An 18,157-nucleotide genomic window follows, 5' to 3' on the forward strand; every position below is an offset into this window, starting at 1 on the left:
AAAATGAGGGTGCAGTGGTGAATATTAACAATGTATAAATTTGTTGAATCACTGTTGTATACCTATATCTAATGTAACATTATGTATCAACATACTCAAATAAAAATAATGATAAAAATGTATAATGAGGATGCTGGGTGAGATCAATGGCTCCCAAATTGTGAGACCTGCTACGTCAAAATCATATGAGGAACAGGTTTAAAAATTCTAGTTCTTAAAAAAAAAAAAAAAAAAAAATTCTAGTTCTTACAAACACAATACCATTTATATTAGCAACCAAAAAGGAGAAATATTTACGTATAAACTTAACAAAATATGTACAGCACCTATATGACAAAAACCTCAAAACTCTGATGAATGAGATCAAAGAACAAAATTAATTGAGATATAGTCCATGTTTGTGCATAGGAAGACTCAATACTGTCATTCTCAAATTTATAGATTCAATGCAATTCCAACCAAAATTCTAGTAAGTGGTCTTGTGGAAATCAAGCAATTTACTCTAAAGTTCTTATGGAGAGGCAAAAGACCCAACACAATATTGAAGGAGAAGACAAAACTCGGAGGACTGATGCTACCTGACTTCAAGATTTACTGTAGGGGTGCCTGGCTGACTCAGTTGGAAGAACATGTGACTTGTGATGTTGGGGTTGTGAGTTTGAGCCCCACGTTGGGTGTAGATATTACTTAAAAAAAGACTTACTGTAAAATTACAGTATTCTGTTGAATATATCAATGGGAGAGAACAGAGAGCCCAGAAATAGACCCCCATAAACAGAGCCAACTGACCTTTGACTAAGAAGCAAAGGCAATGGAGCAAATGAGTTTCTTCAACCAATGGTGCTGGAACAACTATATATCTACATGTAAAAAACATGTATCTAGAGACAGACCTTGCACTTTTCACAAAAATTAACTCAAAATGGATCATAGACCTAACTGTAAAACACAACTCCTAGAAGGTAACTGAAGAAAACACAGATGATCTTGGGTATGGCAATGACTTTTTAGATACCACACCAAAGGCACAATCCATGAAAGAAATAACTGATAAACCAGATTTCATTAAAATTAAGAACTTCTGCCTATGAAAGACAATGTCAAGAGAATGAGAAGATAAACCACAAGGCAGGGAGAAAATATTTGTACATCTGATAAGGGACTATTATCCAAAATGTACAAAGAACTCAACAATAAGAAAAAAACACGATTGGGCAGCCCCGGTGGCGCAGTGGTTTGGCGCCGCCTGCAGCCCAGGGTGTGATCCTGGAGACCCAGGATCAAGTCCCACATCGGGCTCCTTGCATGGAGCCTGCTTCTCCCTCTGCCTGTGTCTCTGCCTCTCTCTCTCTGTGTCTCCCATGAATAAATAAATAAAATCTTAAAAAAAGAAAAAAACACAATTAAAAAATGAGCTAAAGGGATCCCTGGGTGGCGCAGCGGTTTGGTGCCTGCCTTTGGCTCAGGGCACGATCCTGCAGACCCGGGATCGAATCCCACGTCGGGCTCCCAGTGCATGGAGCCTGCTTCTCCCTCTGCCTGTGTCTCTGCCTCTCTCTCTCTCTCTCTGTGTGACTATCATAAATAATAAATAAAAAAAATTTTAAAAAAATGATCTAAAGATCTTAACAGACACCTCACCAAAGAAGATACATGATACAAAAAGCATATGAAGAGATGCTCCACATCGTATGTTATTAGGAAAATACAAATTAAACCAACAACAAGGTATCACTACATACTTATCAGAGAAGCCAGAATCTGAAGCATTGACACCAACAAATGATGAGGTGGAGCATCAGGACTTCTCATTCAGTGCTGGTGGGAATGCAAAATGGTACAGCTACTCTGGAAGTCAGATTTGTGGTTTCTTTCTTTCTTTCTTTTTTTTAAAAAAGATTTTATTTTTAAGCAGTCTCTACACCCAATGTGGGGCTCAAATTTACAACCCCAAGATCAAGAGTTGCATGCTCCATTGACTAAGCCAGCCAGGTGGTTTCTTAGAAACTAAACATGCTCTTACCATATGATCTAGCAATCATGGTCCTCAGTATTTACTTGAGAGTCGAATAACTTAGGTCTACACAAAAACTCTCATGTGGATGTTTACAGCAGCCTTATTCATAACTGCCAACTCTAGGAAGCAACCAAGATGTCCTTTAGGACATTTTTAGGAGGTGGATGGATAAATTAACTGTGGCACATCTAGAATATGGAATGTTATTTGGCACTAAAAACAAATGAGCTACCAAGCCATGAAAAGATGCGGAAGTGGGACGCCTAGGTGGCAGAGTGACTGAATATCTGCCTTTGGCTCAGGGCCTGATCCTGGAGTCAAGGGATCAAGTCCCACATCGGGCTCCTGCATGAAGCCTGCTTCTCCTCCCTCTGTCTATGTCTCTGCCTCTCTCTGTGTCTCTTGTGAATAAATAAATAAAATCTTTAAAAAAAAAAAAGAAAAAAAAAGAAAAGATGCGGAAGTATCTTTTTTTTTTTTTTTTTTAAAGGAGATAGAAGTTTACTGAATACACTGCAGGGGAGTGGTAGGCAGGACAGCAGAGGAGAGGCTGCCTGTAAGACATGGAAAAATCTTAAATAAATATTACTAAGTAAAAGCAGCCAATCTCAAAAAAGGCAAAAACTATGGAGACAGCAAAAAAAAAAAAAAGATCAGTGGTTGCCAGGGGTGGGAGGTATGATTAGAAGGAGCACAGAGGATTTTTAGGGCGGCAAAAATACTCTGTATGATACCACGGTGATGGATACATGTCATTATGTTTGTCGCAAACCAAAGAATGTATTAACACTAAACACAAACCCTAATATAAACTTTGGTGGGGCAGCCCGGGTGGCTTAGTGGTTTAGTGCCGCCTTCAGCCCAGGGCCTGATCCTGGAGACCCAGGATCGAGTCCCGCATCGGGCTCCCTGAATGGAGCCTGTACTCCGTTTATGTCTTTGCCTCTCTCTCTCTCTCCCCACTGTGTCTCCCATGAATAAAAACAAAAAAACAAAACAAAACAAAAAACCCCACAACTTTGGTGGACTTTGGTGACTATGTGTCAGTGTAGGTTTATCAATTGTAAAAAATGTACTACTCTGGTAGGCAATGATAGGGTAGGCTATGCATTTATGAGGGCAGTGGGTACATGGGAAATCTCTGTATCTTCCCTTCAATTTTGCTGTGAACCTAAAACTGCTATTAAAAAAGGGTCTTAATTTAAAAACAAGAATTTTCATTCTATACCTATTAAAACTAGAATCTGGGTATTTTAAACAGGTTCTTCAGGTAGTCTGACATGAAGACAAGTTGGAAATCACTGGACTAAGTGACATTGCTACTAAATAATATACTGATGCTTTCATATAGTGACTGTTATTTTTACAACAGCTTTGTAAGACATGTATATTACTGTCACTGTCCTAAAGACTGAGAAATAGGATCAGAAAAATGAACTGCGTGAGATCACATAATTAGGTAAACAGCTGAGTCAAGAATGTAGATCAGGTGGTCCATTTCATTCCAAGTCATAGTGGCTCAATATGGTTCTAACATTCTACAAGATACTTAAAAACATTGCCTGCTAGCTAGCTATTTATTTTTAAGACTTTTTTTTTTTTTTTAAATATTTATTCACTTATTAGAGACACACAGAGCGGGGGTGGGGGGAAGCAGGCTCCATGCAGGGAGCCCCATGCGGGACTCGATCCCGAGTCTCCAGGATCACACCCCGGGCTGAAAGTGGCGCTGAACCGCTAAGCCACCGGGGCTGCCCCATTTCGTTGCCTGCTATTTAAAAAGACCTCTGTTTTTGTGGTGCTTGGGTGGCTCAGTCAGTTAAGTGTCCAACTCTTGGTTTCAGCTCAGTTCACTGATCTCAGGGTCGTGAGATTGAGCTCTACATCGGGCTCCACACTCAGCAACCTTAAAAAAAAGTAAAAATAAAAAGACCTCTGTTTTGGGAAATAACTGCTAAAACAAGTTGTGGAGAGGAAGCTACAGCATAGGTGGAAGGCAAGGTAAGTTCACATTACAGAACCTCAGAACTGTAACACAAACACCCACCTTAACTGTTCCATCATCACTTCCAGTGCAGACAAGCTGAGGGCCCCTCCTGGCCGGATAACAGGAATTCACAAAGGAAGTATGTCCTTTCAGCCTTTTAACCCTCTCACCTGTTTCACTATCCCACACTGCCACAGTTTTATCTGTGGATGCAGAGAACAGCATACTACAAGAGGAAGAACAAAAAACAAGTAAGTGAAGATGAACAATAGCCTTCTATCTTCCCCACTTGCCAAAATGTGCCAAACTCTTTAAGGCCACTGACATGTTGTACTCTTGACAGTGTGACACATGATGCAGGAATGCCTCACCCTACCTACCAAAATCATACTGGTACTCTAGACCCAGTTATGAGGTCTACCCTATGAAAATGTAAAAAAAATTCCTTCTGTCAGTCCCCATTATATATTCCAAACTAATACAGTAGTTGTCTCAATCTTCTCCTCCTTTGTGATACACAACACTTTAGACATTTTCCCGTCTGGAAATGTTTAATCACTCCTGCTATAGAGAGAAGACAGACTGTGGCAATTCCTGACCCAGTGACATGGTAATTCTAGCTCTTTCTCTAAAAATCAAAGGTTTTTATTTCATCTCTGAAAATGATTTTTTTAAAACTTTATTATTTAAGTAATCTCTACATCCAACAAAGGGCTTGAGCTCATAACCCCAAGCTCAAGAATCACATGCTCCTCAGACTGAGCCAGCTAGGAGCCCATGATAATGATTTCAAGTTATAACTGATTTTATAAGGCTTTCTTTACTCAAATATTAACAGGAAAAAATGTATACAAGGCTATGTACTAGTTGATTTCAGGGACCTTAGAGTTTTACAGGTCAGTTATAAAACAATGAATGTTTACTGAAATACCTAATCGGATTAATTAACTTGGTATAATCACGTTTCTATATTACCTACAGTTAATTGTAAAATTATGTGATCATTAAAGTATTTATGATAAATGTATGTTATAATAAATGACTTATTAGGTGAATAATGTTAAAGGAAAAAAGCAGTGGACAAAATCATACATGAAGCTCTAATATACACGTAAAACCAAAGAGCTTCAAGTAGGAAAAAAACGTGGGCAGCCCCGGTGGTGCAGCGGTTTGGCACCGCCTGCAGCCCAGGGCGTGATCCTGGAGACCCTGGATCAAGTCCCCCATCAGGCTCTCTGAGTGGTGCCTGCTCCTCCCTCTGCCTGAGTCTCTGCCTCTCCCTCTCTCTCTCTGTCTCTATGAATAAATAAAAAAAATCTAAAAGAAAAAAAATAGGAAAAAAACTTGAGGATGCCTGGATGGCTTGGTTGGTTGGGCATCTCCCTTCAGTTCAGGTTATGGTCCTGGAGTCCTGGGATTGAATCCCACATCAGGCTCCCTGCCCCTCCCCCTGCTCACGCTCTCTCTCTCTCTCTCTCTCTCAAAAAAAAAAAAAAACTTAAAAAAAAAACTTAGGAAAAACATATCAAAATATTATCTGTGATTATCCTTGGAGTGGTAGCAATATGGGCTATTTTTTGTTTTTGAGTTTCTCAAAACTAACATTTTACTGTTTTTATAGTAAAAATAGCTGATTTCTGCATATAAAAATTACATTTTGTTTTATGTCTTAAAAAAGAAACAAATTTGCATGGGCTGCTGATATTAAAGATGTATTTATAAATGCATACATGGAACAAGAAAACACCTTACTTGGATTGACAGTAATAGTAATAGGATAATAAAGTAGCTGCCCAAAATGCAGTTATTTTTGACAGCAAAGACTCCTGAGAGAGAAAACTTAAGGATGAAATGTGAAAGTATGCCAAAAAAGATTAGTATGAGAAGCAGCCATCATTCCACTATGCAGACTACTTACTCACCTGCCATCGGTGTTATAATGCAGCTCCATCACAGCCCCACTGTGTCCTTTCAATGTAGCATAGTTATCACAGTCACCATAGACATTCCACAACACTGTTAGGGAGACGGGGGTTCTGTGATCATTATTGTGCAAAAGAAAACTCATCATTAGGCATAGAAAAGGTACTTACAAATTTACCACAACAGTTTTGAGACTATACTTCTCTGGAACACTATTGGTTCTACTGGTGGGACCAATTTTCCTGACACTATAAACAAAAATAATGCAATACTTTCATATTTAATAAGGTTGAAAATTTAGTTAATGATATAATTTTTTAAATCTTAAATTTTTTGCTGTAATGTGAAAAAAGTTAGTACTCACTACTACATGTTGGTTGAGTATAAGCAGACTGCAAAATGATGGCACTTAGAGACAACCCAGGAAGCTGCGACTGACTTGAAGGTCACATGGCAAGGACTATGCTATGTCTACTCAATCCACATGTACTATGTACCTATAACATGCTAGGTGCTGGGGTAAAATGGGGTAAAGAAGACACAGCTCCTCAGGGAGCTTCGTCTAGCAGGGACTGAAGTTTGATTAGTGTTATTAAGGAGCACCTCTAGGGGCACTTGGGTGGCTCAGAGGTTGAGTGTCTGCCTTTGGCTCAGGTTGAGATCCCAGTGTGCTGAGATCCAGCCCTGCATCAGGTTCCCCATAGTGAGCCTGCTTCTCCCTCTGCCTATGTTTCTGCCTCTGTCTTTCATGAATAAATAAATAAAAATCTTTAAAGAAAAAAAAAAAAGGAACACCTCTATACATAATAAGGTATATAGAGAAATTATTTTTCTGTTGACAAACTGTTTTTTTTGTTTGATGAAATAAGCATGTTGATTCAAGGATGTTTTGCTAAGATTCCAAGTCTTCCAAATGCTTGGTCACTGTTTAGAATCACAGAACTAGAAAACCTAAATCAAGACAGTGAAGACAGCTATCATCCACCCTGAGGTACAGGCTTAAAAGCAAAAAGCTAAAGGACTTGCTTCACTTCACAATGTAACAAATGATGCCAGAATAAAACAAAGTCCTGATATCTTCTCTCTTGCTTTTTCTCATGACTCTTCCAAAGTGATTTTTTTTCAACTTATTTCTCAAAGTATTCCCAACTAGTAGCTGAGAATCTGGATATAGATCTCCCCCACCTTTTTAAGATTTTATTTTTAAGTAACCTTTACACCCAACATGGGGCTCGAACCCACAACCCCAAGATCAACAGCTGCACACTCTATAGACTGAGACAGCCAGGTGCCTCTTGGATGTAGATCCTAATAATGTACAGGTAAATTATCCAAGAGAGTTGCCACTTTAGGATCCCCTCCCCCTCCTTTCTCAGATGCTAGGATTCTATGAGTGAATCAAGAGAAAGGCCTTACATCCTTGGGAGAATGAAAAGCTATCTCTCTCCCCATTACTTCCATTAACCTGCTATTCCTAGATCTATTGTCTGGCTGAATTAGCTCAAGATTTGCCTCCATGAGGAAGATATTCTCAAAGAAGAGCAACTCACTTTTCAACTAGTAACATAATCCCCTCTGTATTTACCACATGGATCTTGAGGTCTATATTCAAGATCATTCAACATTCTCCTTACACTATTTTAGCTATGTAGTTTGTGATGCGAACAATCCAGACTGATACACTCTGTGGCACTAAAGGTTTTAAAAAATAATCACTATTAGCAGAGAGAGATTATCCCAACTTCAAAAACTATCTCTTACATATCAGTCGATCAAAGCCTGCAGATGCTAAGGTGGATCCATTGGGATGAAACTTGCAGCAGTACACTTCCCCTTCATGTCCTGAGAGAAGCATGATTGGCGCCTGAAGGGAGGAACACCTTGGAGGTCCCTAAACAAAAGACAGAAGTACAGGGTAGTTACTACATACAGGCAAAGGAGACTACAAAAGACACGGTAAACAATCACTGAGTAGATTTCTCCTGATTTAGAGAATGGTAACTCTTCTCACATTAACTTAGGCCTCCAATTTGATACCCTCCTACTCAAGTGTCCAGTGTCTACCAGTTATACTAACTACTCCCTCAGGCTCCTTCTGTCCCATAGCCAACTTTAAATTGCTCAAATATGTTAAGCTCATTTCTGTCTCAGGATCTTTACACTTCTTGCTCCTGATCGGAATCCTCTTCCCTTGATCGTCCTGTGTTTAGCTCTTTCCAAATGTTTCCTCTTCAGAAAGTCTTTCATTGATCACTCAAACTCAAAGCAGCATCACACCTCCCCTCTGTATTCCATTAATCCTACTGTATTTCCTCACAGCACTTAAGACTACCTGAAATCACCTTCCTTTGTATTGGTTTACACATTTTGTCCTCTTCCCTGGTAGAAAAGCAGCTTTGTGAGTGCAGGGACCCTGCATTCAACACTTTTCCCAGTCTCTAGCACATTTAATTAATGACTGAACTGAGCTTCCCAACAACCCTGCAAGGTACATATTACCCAGGTAAGTAGTTTTGACTATGGTCTTGACACTAAACCTAGGCTTGGACAATTCACTGGAACCTGGGCTGACATTCCGGTCAGAGAGAAGACCTGGTACACTATTGATAATCCCCAAACATTCTTAATAGCTTTCAGTTTACTCATTTATTTTTTAAAAAAATATTAACGTGCCAGGCACTGTTTTAGGCGTTGGGAAAAACAGTACTGAACAAAATAAACAATGGAGTTTGTGTTCCAGTGGAAAGGAGGAAGAGAAGAGATGAAGAGAGTAAACAAAACATATAGCAGGTTGGTATGTGCTACGGTAGAAAAAAAGCGATGTGGATTAATACATATGGGGTATTGCAATTTAAAACAGGGTAGTCAGGGATCCCTGGGTGGCACAGCGGTTTAGCGCCTGCCTTTGGCCCAGGGCGTGATCCTGGAGACCCGGGATTGAATCCCACATCGGGCTCCCGGTGCATGGAGCCTGCTTCTCCCTCTGCCTATGTCTCTGCCTCTTTCTCTCTCTCTCTCTCTCTGTGACTATCATAAATAATAAAAAATTTTTAAAAAATAAAAATAAAACAGGGTAGTCAGGAAGGCCCTTACTGAAAAAGTGATATCTGAACAAAGATTTGGAGGAGCTGAGTGTGTAAACCACATTCCAGTTGAGTGCAGCAAATGCAAAGGCTCTGAGGCAAGAGCATGGAAGCCAGTGTGACTGGAGCAGGGGGAGTAATGGAAAATTGGCAGATCTGAGAGGTAAAGGGAAAATGGGCAAAAGATTTTAAGGATTCTAAGGATTTAACCCTGGGTGAAACGGAAAGCCATCAAAAGTTTTCAGCAGAGGGGAACATGAGCTGACCTTTAGCAGGATTCTCTAGCCACGGGACTGAGAATAGATGGACCATTAAAGAGCAGAAACAGGAAATACCAGTTAGGACCTCACTACAGGGATCCCTGGGTGGCGCAGCGGTTTGGCGCCTGCCTTTGGCTCAGGGGGCGATCCTGGAGACCCCGGATCGAATCCCATATCGGGCTCCCGGTGCATGGAGCCTGCTTCTCCCTCTGCCTGTGTCTCTGCCTCTCTCTCTCTCTCTCTGTGCCTATCATAAATAAATAAATTAAAAAAAAAAAAAAAAAAGGACCTCACTACAATAATGCCAGATGAGAAAAATAACGGCTTAGACCAGGGGCGAGTGACGGAGGTGGCACAAGGATCAGCAATTCGGCATATATTTTGAGGACGGTGTGCCAGCAGGATTTGCTCACCGGCTGGTGGAGAGGTTGAGAGTGGAGACGTTTACTTCTTGATCTGAGCCTACCAGCCCAGGAGCAGAGGGGTGATCGTTATTAGCTCCATCTTACAAGAAATGCAGTTTAAGAGCATGGATTCGGCTTTAAAATCTGTTTCCTATCATTTACCGGGTAAGAGCTTACAAAACAGGGCACTGAGAGTTCCTAACTCTTAAGCTGTTACCAAGATTAATGGGGTCTTCATACACAAAGCCCTTAGGACAGGTATTAAATGGAGGTCAGCTCTCGTTCGGTTGTTGTTAATAACAGTACTAGTGCTGAGACGGGGGGGGGGGCAACTTGACCAAAGCAAGCCGGGCTCATTCATTTCCTTTCTCTCCTCATTCATTCATTCATTCATTCATTCATTTTTTCCAGCCATTCTACGAAGTTTTCTGAATGTTTACTCCACGCTGGGTCCCTGTGGAAGATTTAATACGAAAAAGCCCCGGTCCGGGTTTTGACTTCAAGGTCCTTAACGCTAAATGTAACGCCACCTCCCAGGGTGGTCGAGACGCTGAACGCGGGCGTCCAACCAGGTAACGGGCGGAGCGTCCCGGGGGGGCGGGGGGGGTGTCGACCGCTTTTACAGTGTTTCCTGTGTGAACTGCAGGCAGCTATTCCCGTTCCTACCCCGCACTGCGGGATCACCGGGTGCGGGCTCTCTAAGGGGAAGATGAGCTGAGGGCCGAAGGCCGCCTGCGACTCCACTTACCGCTTGTAGCAAAGCTCCCGGCGCCGTCTGCTGCTGCCCAGCTCCGGGGCCCGACCCCGCCGCTCCCAACAGCAACTCATGCCGCTGCCGCTTGACTGGGACCAGTGGCAACTCCGGGCCTTTGCGCTTTTGCTGTTCTATCATGGCGGCAACCGCTCTCCTCAGCGCCGCCACTGACCGCGCCGACACCCTCAGGCAGCGCGCGATTGGTTCCGACTTAGTTCTTCCCCCAGAACTTCCGGCTTGGAGTAACCAATCGGTCTGCAGCAATCCCCTCTGCACCGCCTCCCTGAATACTCTTCTTTTATTGGTCAGATCTTTCTGGCGTCACGGGAGTGCGGTGCTGGGATTGGTGGGTGGAGCTGGAGTCCCACCTAGGCGCGCTGGGTCTTGTGGGTGGAAGCGTTGTCTGGTTTTGGCGTTTCGCGCAATGCTGCGGCCGGGAGACCCGGAGCTGACCCAGAGTAAGTGGAAGGAAGGTCGAGGGTGGGTGGCGGCGGCATCTAGAGACGGCGCCTCGGTTGTGTGACGTGAGCCTGGCTCTTCTCAGCTGAAGGTTTGCAGGGGTCTGAGGCGGGCCCCGGGGTCCCAGCGTCGGCGCGTAGCAGCCTGGGTTCCCCTTCTAGGCGGAGCAGGGCTTTGGGGTCTCTGCGGCCGCCCGGGGCCCTCGTCCGCCGACTCGTTCGTCCAGCGCCTGCCGTGTCCAGCCCTGTGCCTGTGCCGAACGCCCCCAGGGAGGAAGGGCCTGTCTCCCAGCTCCACCAGGCTCCTCTCTCTGACTGAGGAGGCCGGCTTGTTTCTGCCACTGGTCCTGCAGCCTTTTACGAGGGCCTGCTCTGTGCCCCTGGGAGAGACAGGGATGAGAGGAGTACCCGACTGCTGCTTCTCCAGAGCACAGTCCTGTTGAGAAATTCGGATTCATATCTGGGAACTAGGTCTCCTTAATCGTCCGACTGGTGTTTATTGGAAAGAGCCCTGAGAGGAAACATCGTGAACCAAAGATGGTCCCACGTCGGGCCCCCTGCATGGGGCCTGCTTCTTCCTCTGCTTGTGTCTCTGCACCCCCTCCCCCCCCGTCTCTCATGAATAAATAAATTAAAAAACAACAACAACAACAACAACAAAGATGGTCCCTGACCTCAGGGATTTGAATCCGAGAGGGCAAGCATGTTAAACAGTGATCTCACTAAGAGCTTTAAAATACGTGCTGCCTAGGAGAGGTGCCTGATGTTATGAGTGTCTGCAATAAGCAGAAAAGCCTCTGTGAGGAAAAGATGCCCGAGCTGATACCTAAAGGAAGAATTGTAATTATTTGGGTCAAGGGAGGAAGGCAGAGCGTTCCTTATAGAACAACATGTGCAGGGGCCCTGCGGCAAATGGGAGGAAAATGACTGAAAGGCAGAAAGAGGCCACTATGGCTATTTCAGAGGGAATGAAGGAGGGTCTGGTACAGGATGCAGCTGGAGGTGGGTAGAGGTGCAGGACTGATGGGAAACGACCGAGCTGTTTTGTTTTGTTTTGTTTTGTTTTTGTTTTTGTGGGGGGAGAGAGTGGTGTGATGGGACAGGTGGTGGCTTGATCACTCAGTAGCATAAACAGATTGGAGGAGAGATGGATGCAGATAGACCATTTAGGTGAGAGATATTAGTAATGAGGACTGAGGTATTGGTACAACTACAGAGAACTGGACAGATGCTAGAGATAAAAAGGAGCTAAAATCAGGAATTAGTGATGGAGTGGATTCAGGGAGTGAAAGAGAAATCAAATCTCAGGTTTCAGGCTTATGCAACTGGGTAGTTTTTTTTTTGTGTTTTTTTTTTGTTTGTTTGTTTGGTTGTTTTTAGATTTTATTTACTTAAATAAAATAAGTGCACAAGCAGGGGGGAGGGGGAGAGGGAGAAGCAGGCTCCATGCCGAGTAGGGAGCCCAGTGTGGGGTTCGATCCCAGGACCCTGGGCTCATGACCTGAGCCAAAGGCAGATGCTTAACTGACTGAGCCACCCAGGCGCCCCACAACAAGGTAGTTTTTTTTTTTTTGGAAGGGGAAGGGAGAGGTCATTCCTGACATCCAGGAGGCAGTTTGAAATACACCGTTGGGACTCTGAGATATTTTGGGAAATGTTTAGTGGGAGTAATTTGCACATAGGTGATAATTGAGCCATGGGTGTGGTTAAGATCAAGAACCTTGAGTGGTCCCAACATGTAATGGTCAAGAATGGGAGCATGAGTCCACAAGAGAAACAAAAGCACGAGAGTGGAGGACCAGAGGAATGTTGTCTCAGCAACAGGAAATGGTCTGTATTAGAAAATATGAGAACTGAAAAATAACCTATGGGCTTTATCATTGTGGAGCTTATGGTGTCCTTTGTGAAAGTTGGTGTGATGGGACTAGAAGCCAGATATGAGGCAGAGATTCAGGGAAGGAAATGGAGGCAGTGAATCTAGGGAGTATTTTTCATACATACAATTGTAGAGGAAAGGATGTGGAAGCTGAAGGAGATGAGAAGTCACCAAGGACCCAGAGTGACAGAGAAATTGAAAACACAAGAAAGGAATTGGGTCATTGATACTGTTCTGAAACTTGGGAATGGATGGAATCCAAAGTACAGTTAGAGCAATCTTAGGAAATCGGACAGTTTGTCCAGTTAACAGAAAGGAAGAAGGAAATGAAGGCAACCAATACAGGTTGTTCGTGTGTTTTGTACTGGTAAAATGAGTTCCTATCTCTTAGCTTTTATATTTTCTGTTACATAGGTGATGGGACCATATACATAGAGTGAGAGGAGGGCAGAAATTTTAGAAGTTTGCAGAAAGTCTGAAAGTCATTGTAGATTGTGGGAGAATGAGTTGACGAGAGAAATGTACAATTGTCTTGCAAAATTAAGGACCCATTTGAGGTTGGAGATCATAATGTTTTTTCCTAGCAACAGGAGGCTGTTCAGTGTGGGCATGGAGAAAATGTATCCAGGTATGGTGAGGACTGGATTTTACATGTTCAACACACTTTTCTACCTCTTAATGTGCTTTCTATTACTGAACAGTTTGGGATGCTAAAAATGATTTCCTAGATTCCTTTGTACCTAAGGGGAGAATTGAATTTGGAACCGAGTTAGATGTGGAGACAAAGAGGGTGAGAGCCATCCAGTTTTGCTGGCAAGTGTCATAACAGAGGCAGTAGATTTTTTTTAGTCAACAACTTTCTGGTTCAGTGACTTTCTGCAATGATAGCCATAACTTTCTTTATCATGGCAAAGACTTATTTTGTGAGTTACAACTTCTTCCTGTAAGTTCTAAGAGACCTGCTCCTTTAGCCCTTCGAGTAATTTTGTAAGCCACATAATACCTGGCAATAACTCCCTTTCTGCTCAACTTAGGTAGCATGAGTTCTGTTGTCTGCAGCTATACTCTACTCCTGCCAGATAGGTGAGCTGTAAAGGCACGGAGTTAAAAGGAGGTCAGGGTATTACTGAAATGATGGGTTGTGGAATCCAAGTTGGAGAGGGCTAATAGGTTGGAAGAAAGTAGAGTTCAATAGATTAGGTTCTAATGAGGTTAAAGAACAGTATCCTCTGCTACAGTATTTCCTTTTATCTTTGAAGTCCTATTCGGTTGTCACCTCTTAAACTTCCCTGTGTCCCCCAAACCCTTGCTCTCTTTTTTCCCAGTACTTTGAACCTAGCCACTATAGCTCTGATCACACTGCATTGTAATTGGTTACCGTTATCCCTACCAGACTAGGAAGTCTTTGAGGGCAGGGACTGTGTTAAAAGAGGTGATTTAGTGGCATGTATGTGGTCTTGAAATGGCCTAATATTTGTCTCTTTTTAGCTATGAGTTTTGGGCAAATTACTTCATTTCTGTAAACAGGGGTATCTACTTTATAAGTTGCTTTAAAGATTGAAAGGTTTATGAAGTGCCTAGCACAGAGCCTGACATAAACATCATAAATATGCTGAATTGATGAGTTAACTAACAGTTTAATAATATATATTTTTTTAATTTTTAAAATTTATTTATTTGAGAGAGAGAATGAGAGAGAAAGTTTGAATGGGGAGAAGGAGAGGGAGAAGCAGAGTCCTTGCTGAGAGAGGAGCCTGATGAAGGGATCAATCCCAGGACCCTGAAATCATGACCTGAGCCGAAGGCAGATGCTTAACCGACTGAGCCATCCAGGTGCCTCCACCCAGGCGCCCCTTAACTAACAATTTAAAATAGGATAAAATGAAGTACTTCAGTATTCAGATATAAATTTCAGTATGTTTTACACTGTGCTAAACACTGGAGATTTTGGGACAGTGACAGACAATGTGTAACACAAGGGCATGCTCAGAGGAATTTCATAGTCTAGAAAGAAAAGGAAAGATGTTCATGGTATTTGAATCTCCTCTCCATTCCTGGGTTTGTAATCTTAAGCAAATTACTTAAACTCTCATGTCTTAGTTTCTTCATCTATGGAATGTCAGCGATAATTGCCTATCTTGTAGAGTGGTCAAAAAGAATTAAATAGTTAAGAGAAGTAAAACTTTTAGGGTAATGGATGGCAAATAAACACTCAAGTAGGGCAGCCCCGGTGGCCCAGCGGATTATTGCCGCCTGCAGCCTGGGGCGTGATCCTGGAGACGCGGGATGAGTCCCACATCCGGCTCCCTGCATGGGGCCTGCTTCTTCCTCTGCCTGTGTCTCTGCCTCTCTCTCTGTCTCTCTCTCTCTCTGTGTCTCTCATGAATAAATAAAAAATAAAATCTTAAAAAAATCAGAGGACTTGGATAAGACCTCTCTAGGTTTATTGATTATAAGTGTGGGATAGGAGAGTGAGTACTGGTCATGGGGTCTAGAGCCAGTAGCCTTTGTCGAGTCACTTGACCTCAGTTAGCCTCATTTTCAGTTAAATAAGAGGGCTGCATGAACTCCAGAATTCCTTTTCAGCTTTCACATTTTATGAGACTATTTGTGTTGGAGCTCCAGTGGCGCAATCGGTTAGCGCGCGGTACTTATGAGACTATTTGTGTGTGTGTGAGATGATTTTGTTTTTGTTTTGTGTTTTACTGTTCTTTCTCTCTCCTGCTTTTGGACATTTTCTCAATTGATCATGACTGAAGTTAAAAAGGAAGAAACATCTATCTAAGATAGTCATTCAATAAATTGGTGGGAAGGAGGAAGTTTGGCTTCCAGTTTGACATTTGAAAGACTCCCACCTGATCTGGCAGAACTCATTTCCTCTGCTTTTCTTTTTCTTTTCTTTTCTTTTCTTTTCTTTTCTTTTCTTTTCTTTTCTTTTCTTTTCTTTTCTTTTCTTTTCTTTTCTTTCTCTTTTAAGATTTTGGGAAAGAGAGAGAGGGAGCAAGCGGGGGAAGGGCAGAGGGAGAAACAGACTCCGCTGTGCAGGGAGCCTGATGCGGGCCTTGATCCCTGGACTCCCGGATCATGACCTGAGCCAAAGGCAGACACTTAACTGACTGAGCCACCCAGGCACCCCTCCTCTGCATTCTTTAGACCAGAATGCTTTCTCCCTTCTTTCTCTACCTGTGTTTGGCACATAGTGAGGCTCTATTCACTTATTAAAAAAATTTTTTTCAGTACCAACTGTATACCAGACACTGGGAACAGACAACCAAATGAGAAATGGTCCTTGATTACATGTTTGGATGAAAGAATCCAGCTCATCATTACCTCCTCCATGAATGATACCATTCTGATGATGACTCTCCATTGGAATCTCTAATGTTGGGACTTAATTCATGTTAGAAATTCTTATAAGTTTTAGATGTACACTGCAAATTCTTTTTAAGGCAGTGTACAATAGTGGTTGAGAACGCAGGCTCTGCAGTCATTATTCTGTCTTTGCTCATATCCTAGTATTTTTACCTGCCAATTGATTCTCCTCTCAATTTTTATACACAGATTAAAGATCAATAAGAATTCCTTCAACTCTCAAGGTTCTATCCAATTAGTTCTATTCTGTAGCAACCATAATAAATCTAAATCCCAACAAACTTAAATGCAACAACAAAAATCTTGGCCAGATCAGTAAGGTGACACATGAAATGAAGTTCCGAAGGTACTTTGAAGTATCTTACCAATTTAATATTGTTCTATGGACTTCTCATTGCTTGAGAGAAAGGGAGAGCAGGATATGTTTTTTTCTTTTTCTTTTTCTATTACATGCACATTAAAAAAACAACAACTTTGAAACAATAACAAAATTGTGGAGGTACAATACAAATAACATTTATGAATCATTTGAGAGTTAAGTTGCTGACCAGATGCCTCTATCTTTCCTAAATACTTGATTTTCCTCTAAACAAAGACATTCTCCCAAATAACCACAATATAACTAGTATAATCAAAAAGTTAACATTGCATTACTACCTCTAGTCTCCAGGCCGTGCTTCTCCATTCTTGGGTACTGATTCATCATTCTGGACAGCCCAATATGTGGATGTCATCATTACCCTGCTCCTTTCCACACTGGTTGCTCTTTGCAAATTTATTCCTCGCCAACCTAGGCTCTAACCTCACTCTGGGCCACTATTCCTCTGCCACACCTCTCATTCCCACAGTGTACTTTCCTTGCTCTGTCCCTTGCTTTGGGAAGTAGGTGGCTGGTAACTGGGTCCCTGTTGCCTCCCTGCATATTATATTGTTTAAAACATTCAAGGAAAATCAAGCATTAAGGTAGATATTCTGCTTCCAGAATTATTGCAAAGCAACTCTAAGTGGTGTACCTCAATCTTTTCAATTTACTTGCTCTTTAAAGTCTACAGATGTGGCCCTGTTTTTTTTTTTTTGTTTTTTGTTTTTAAAAAAAAAGATTTTATTTATTTATTCATGAGAGACACAGAGCATGAGAGAGAGGCAGAGACACAGGCAGAGGGAGAAGCAGGCTCCATGCACCGGGAGCCCGACGCGGGACTCGATCCCAGGCCTCCAGGATCGCGCCCTGGGCCAAAGGCAGGCGCCAAACCACTGCGCCACCCAGGGATCCCCAGATGTGGCCCTGTTTGAGTGGACTCTATTTCAATGTTTTTACAAACTTCCAAAACAGCAGGACTCTTTTTTTTCCCAAATGAACTCTTATATAGACGCTTTTTTTTTTTAATATAGACGCTTAATAGGTAAATTGGATCAAAGCAGAATACACATTATTAAAAGTAGGCCCTCCTCCTGTAACCCCCACTCCTCCTTGTTCCCAAGGTCCACCACCAAGGCTGGGTAGACAGGTGGGAAATAGCAATAATCAGTCAGTTACAATAATCAGTCTCTAATTACTGAAGAGAAGGACGCCTGGGTAGTTCAGTGGTTAAGCTGCTGCCTTCAGCTCAGGGCGCGATCCTGGGGTGCCAGGATTGAATCCCACAAGGAGCCTGCTCCTCCCTCTGCCTCTCTCTCTCTCTCTCTCTCTCTCTCTCTCTCTCTCTCTCTCTCTCTCTCTCCCTCTCCCTCTCCCTCCCCCTCCCCCTCCCCCCCCCCCCCCCCCCCCCCCCGTGTCTCTCATGAATAAATAAATAAAATCGTTAAAAAAAATTACTGAAGAGGGCCTGCTAGCTTCACAACTACTCTTGGTGTGCACATTTCTCTCTCTCTCTCTCTCTCTCTCTCTCTCTCTCTCTCAAATCTTTAAAAAAAAACTCTAGATAACTAAGGAGCTTCTGAATAACCACCATAGAACTCCAGGTTTCTACAGAACATAACTTGAAAGAAAGTTTTAAGTTCCATTTTTTAAAATGGCAACCCT

The 18,157-nt window shown here is 42.5% G+C and overlaps 2 protein-coding genes across 4 annotated transcripts in view; one reads left to right on the top strand and one right to left on the bottom strand.

Moving 5' to 3' along the window:
- SNRNP40 (small nuclear ribonucleoprotein U5 subunit 40) overlaps positions 1 to 10,603 on the bottom strand; it is a 41,021-nt gene extending 30,418 nt beyond the window's left edge. For both annotated transcript variants that reach the window (XM_055332835.1, XM_055332834.1), the window contains exons 1-4: positions 10,423 to 10,603; positions 7,689 to 7,818; positions 5,927 to 6,020; positions 4,065 to 4,230 (exon numbers count right to left, since the gene is read on the bottom strand). In XM_055332835.1, the coding sequence (XP_055188810.1) occupies positions 4,065 to 4,230; positions 5,927 to 6,020; positions 7,689 to 7,818; positions 10,423 to 10,566 (534 nt within the window). In that variant the 5' untranslated portion in view covers positions 10,567 to 10,603. The remainder of the gene's footprint in view (positions 1 to 4,064; positions 4,231 to 5,926; positions 6,021 to 7,688; positions 7,819 to 10,422) is intronic.
- Positions 10,604 to 10,785: 182 nt separating this feature from the next.
- Positions 10,786 to 18,157, top strand: part of ZCCHC17 (zinc finger CCHC-type containing 17) — a 62,482-nt gene continuing 55,110 nt past the window's right edge. The window contains exon 1 of one of the 2 annotated variants that reach the window (XM_055331855.1): positions 10,786 to 10,886. The gene's annotated coding sequence lies outside the window, so the exon portion shown is untranslated. The remainder of the gene's footprint in view (positions 10,887 to 18,157) is intronic. The other variant, XM_055331857.1, reaches the window with a different exon arrangement.

Source organism: Nyctereutes procyonoides, unplaced genomic scaffold (genome assembly GCF_905146905.1).
Source record: "Nyctereutes procyonoides isolate TBG_1078 unplaced genomic scaffold, NYPRO_anot_genome, whole genome shotgun sequence".
In the NCBI taxonomy this organism is placed as follows: Eukaryota; Metazoa; Chordata; class Mammalia; order Carnivora; family Canidae; genus Nyctereutes; species Nyctereutes procyonoides.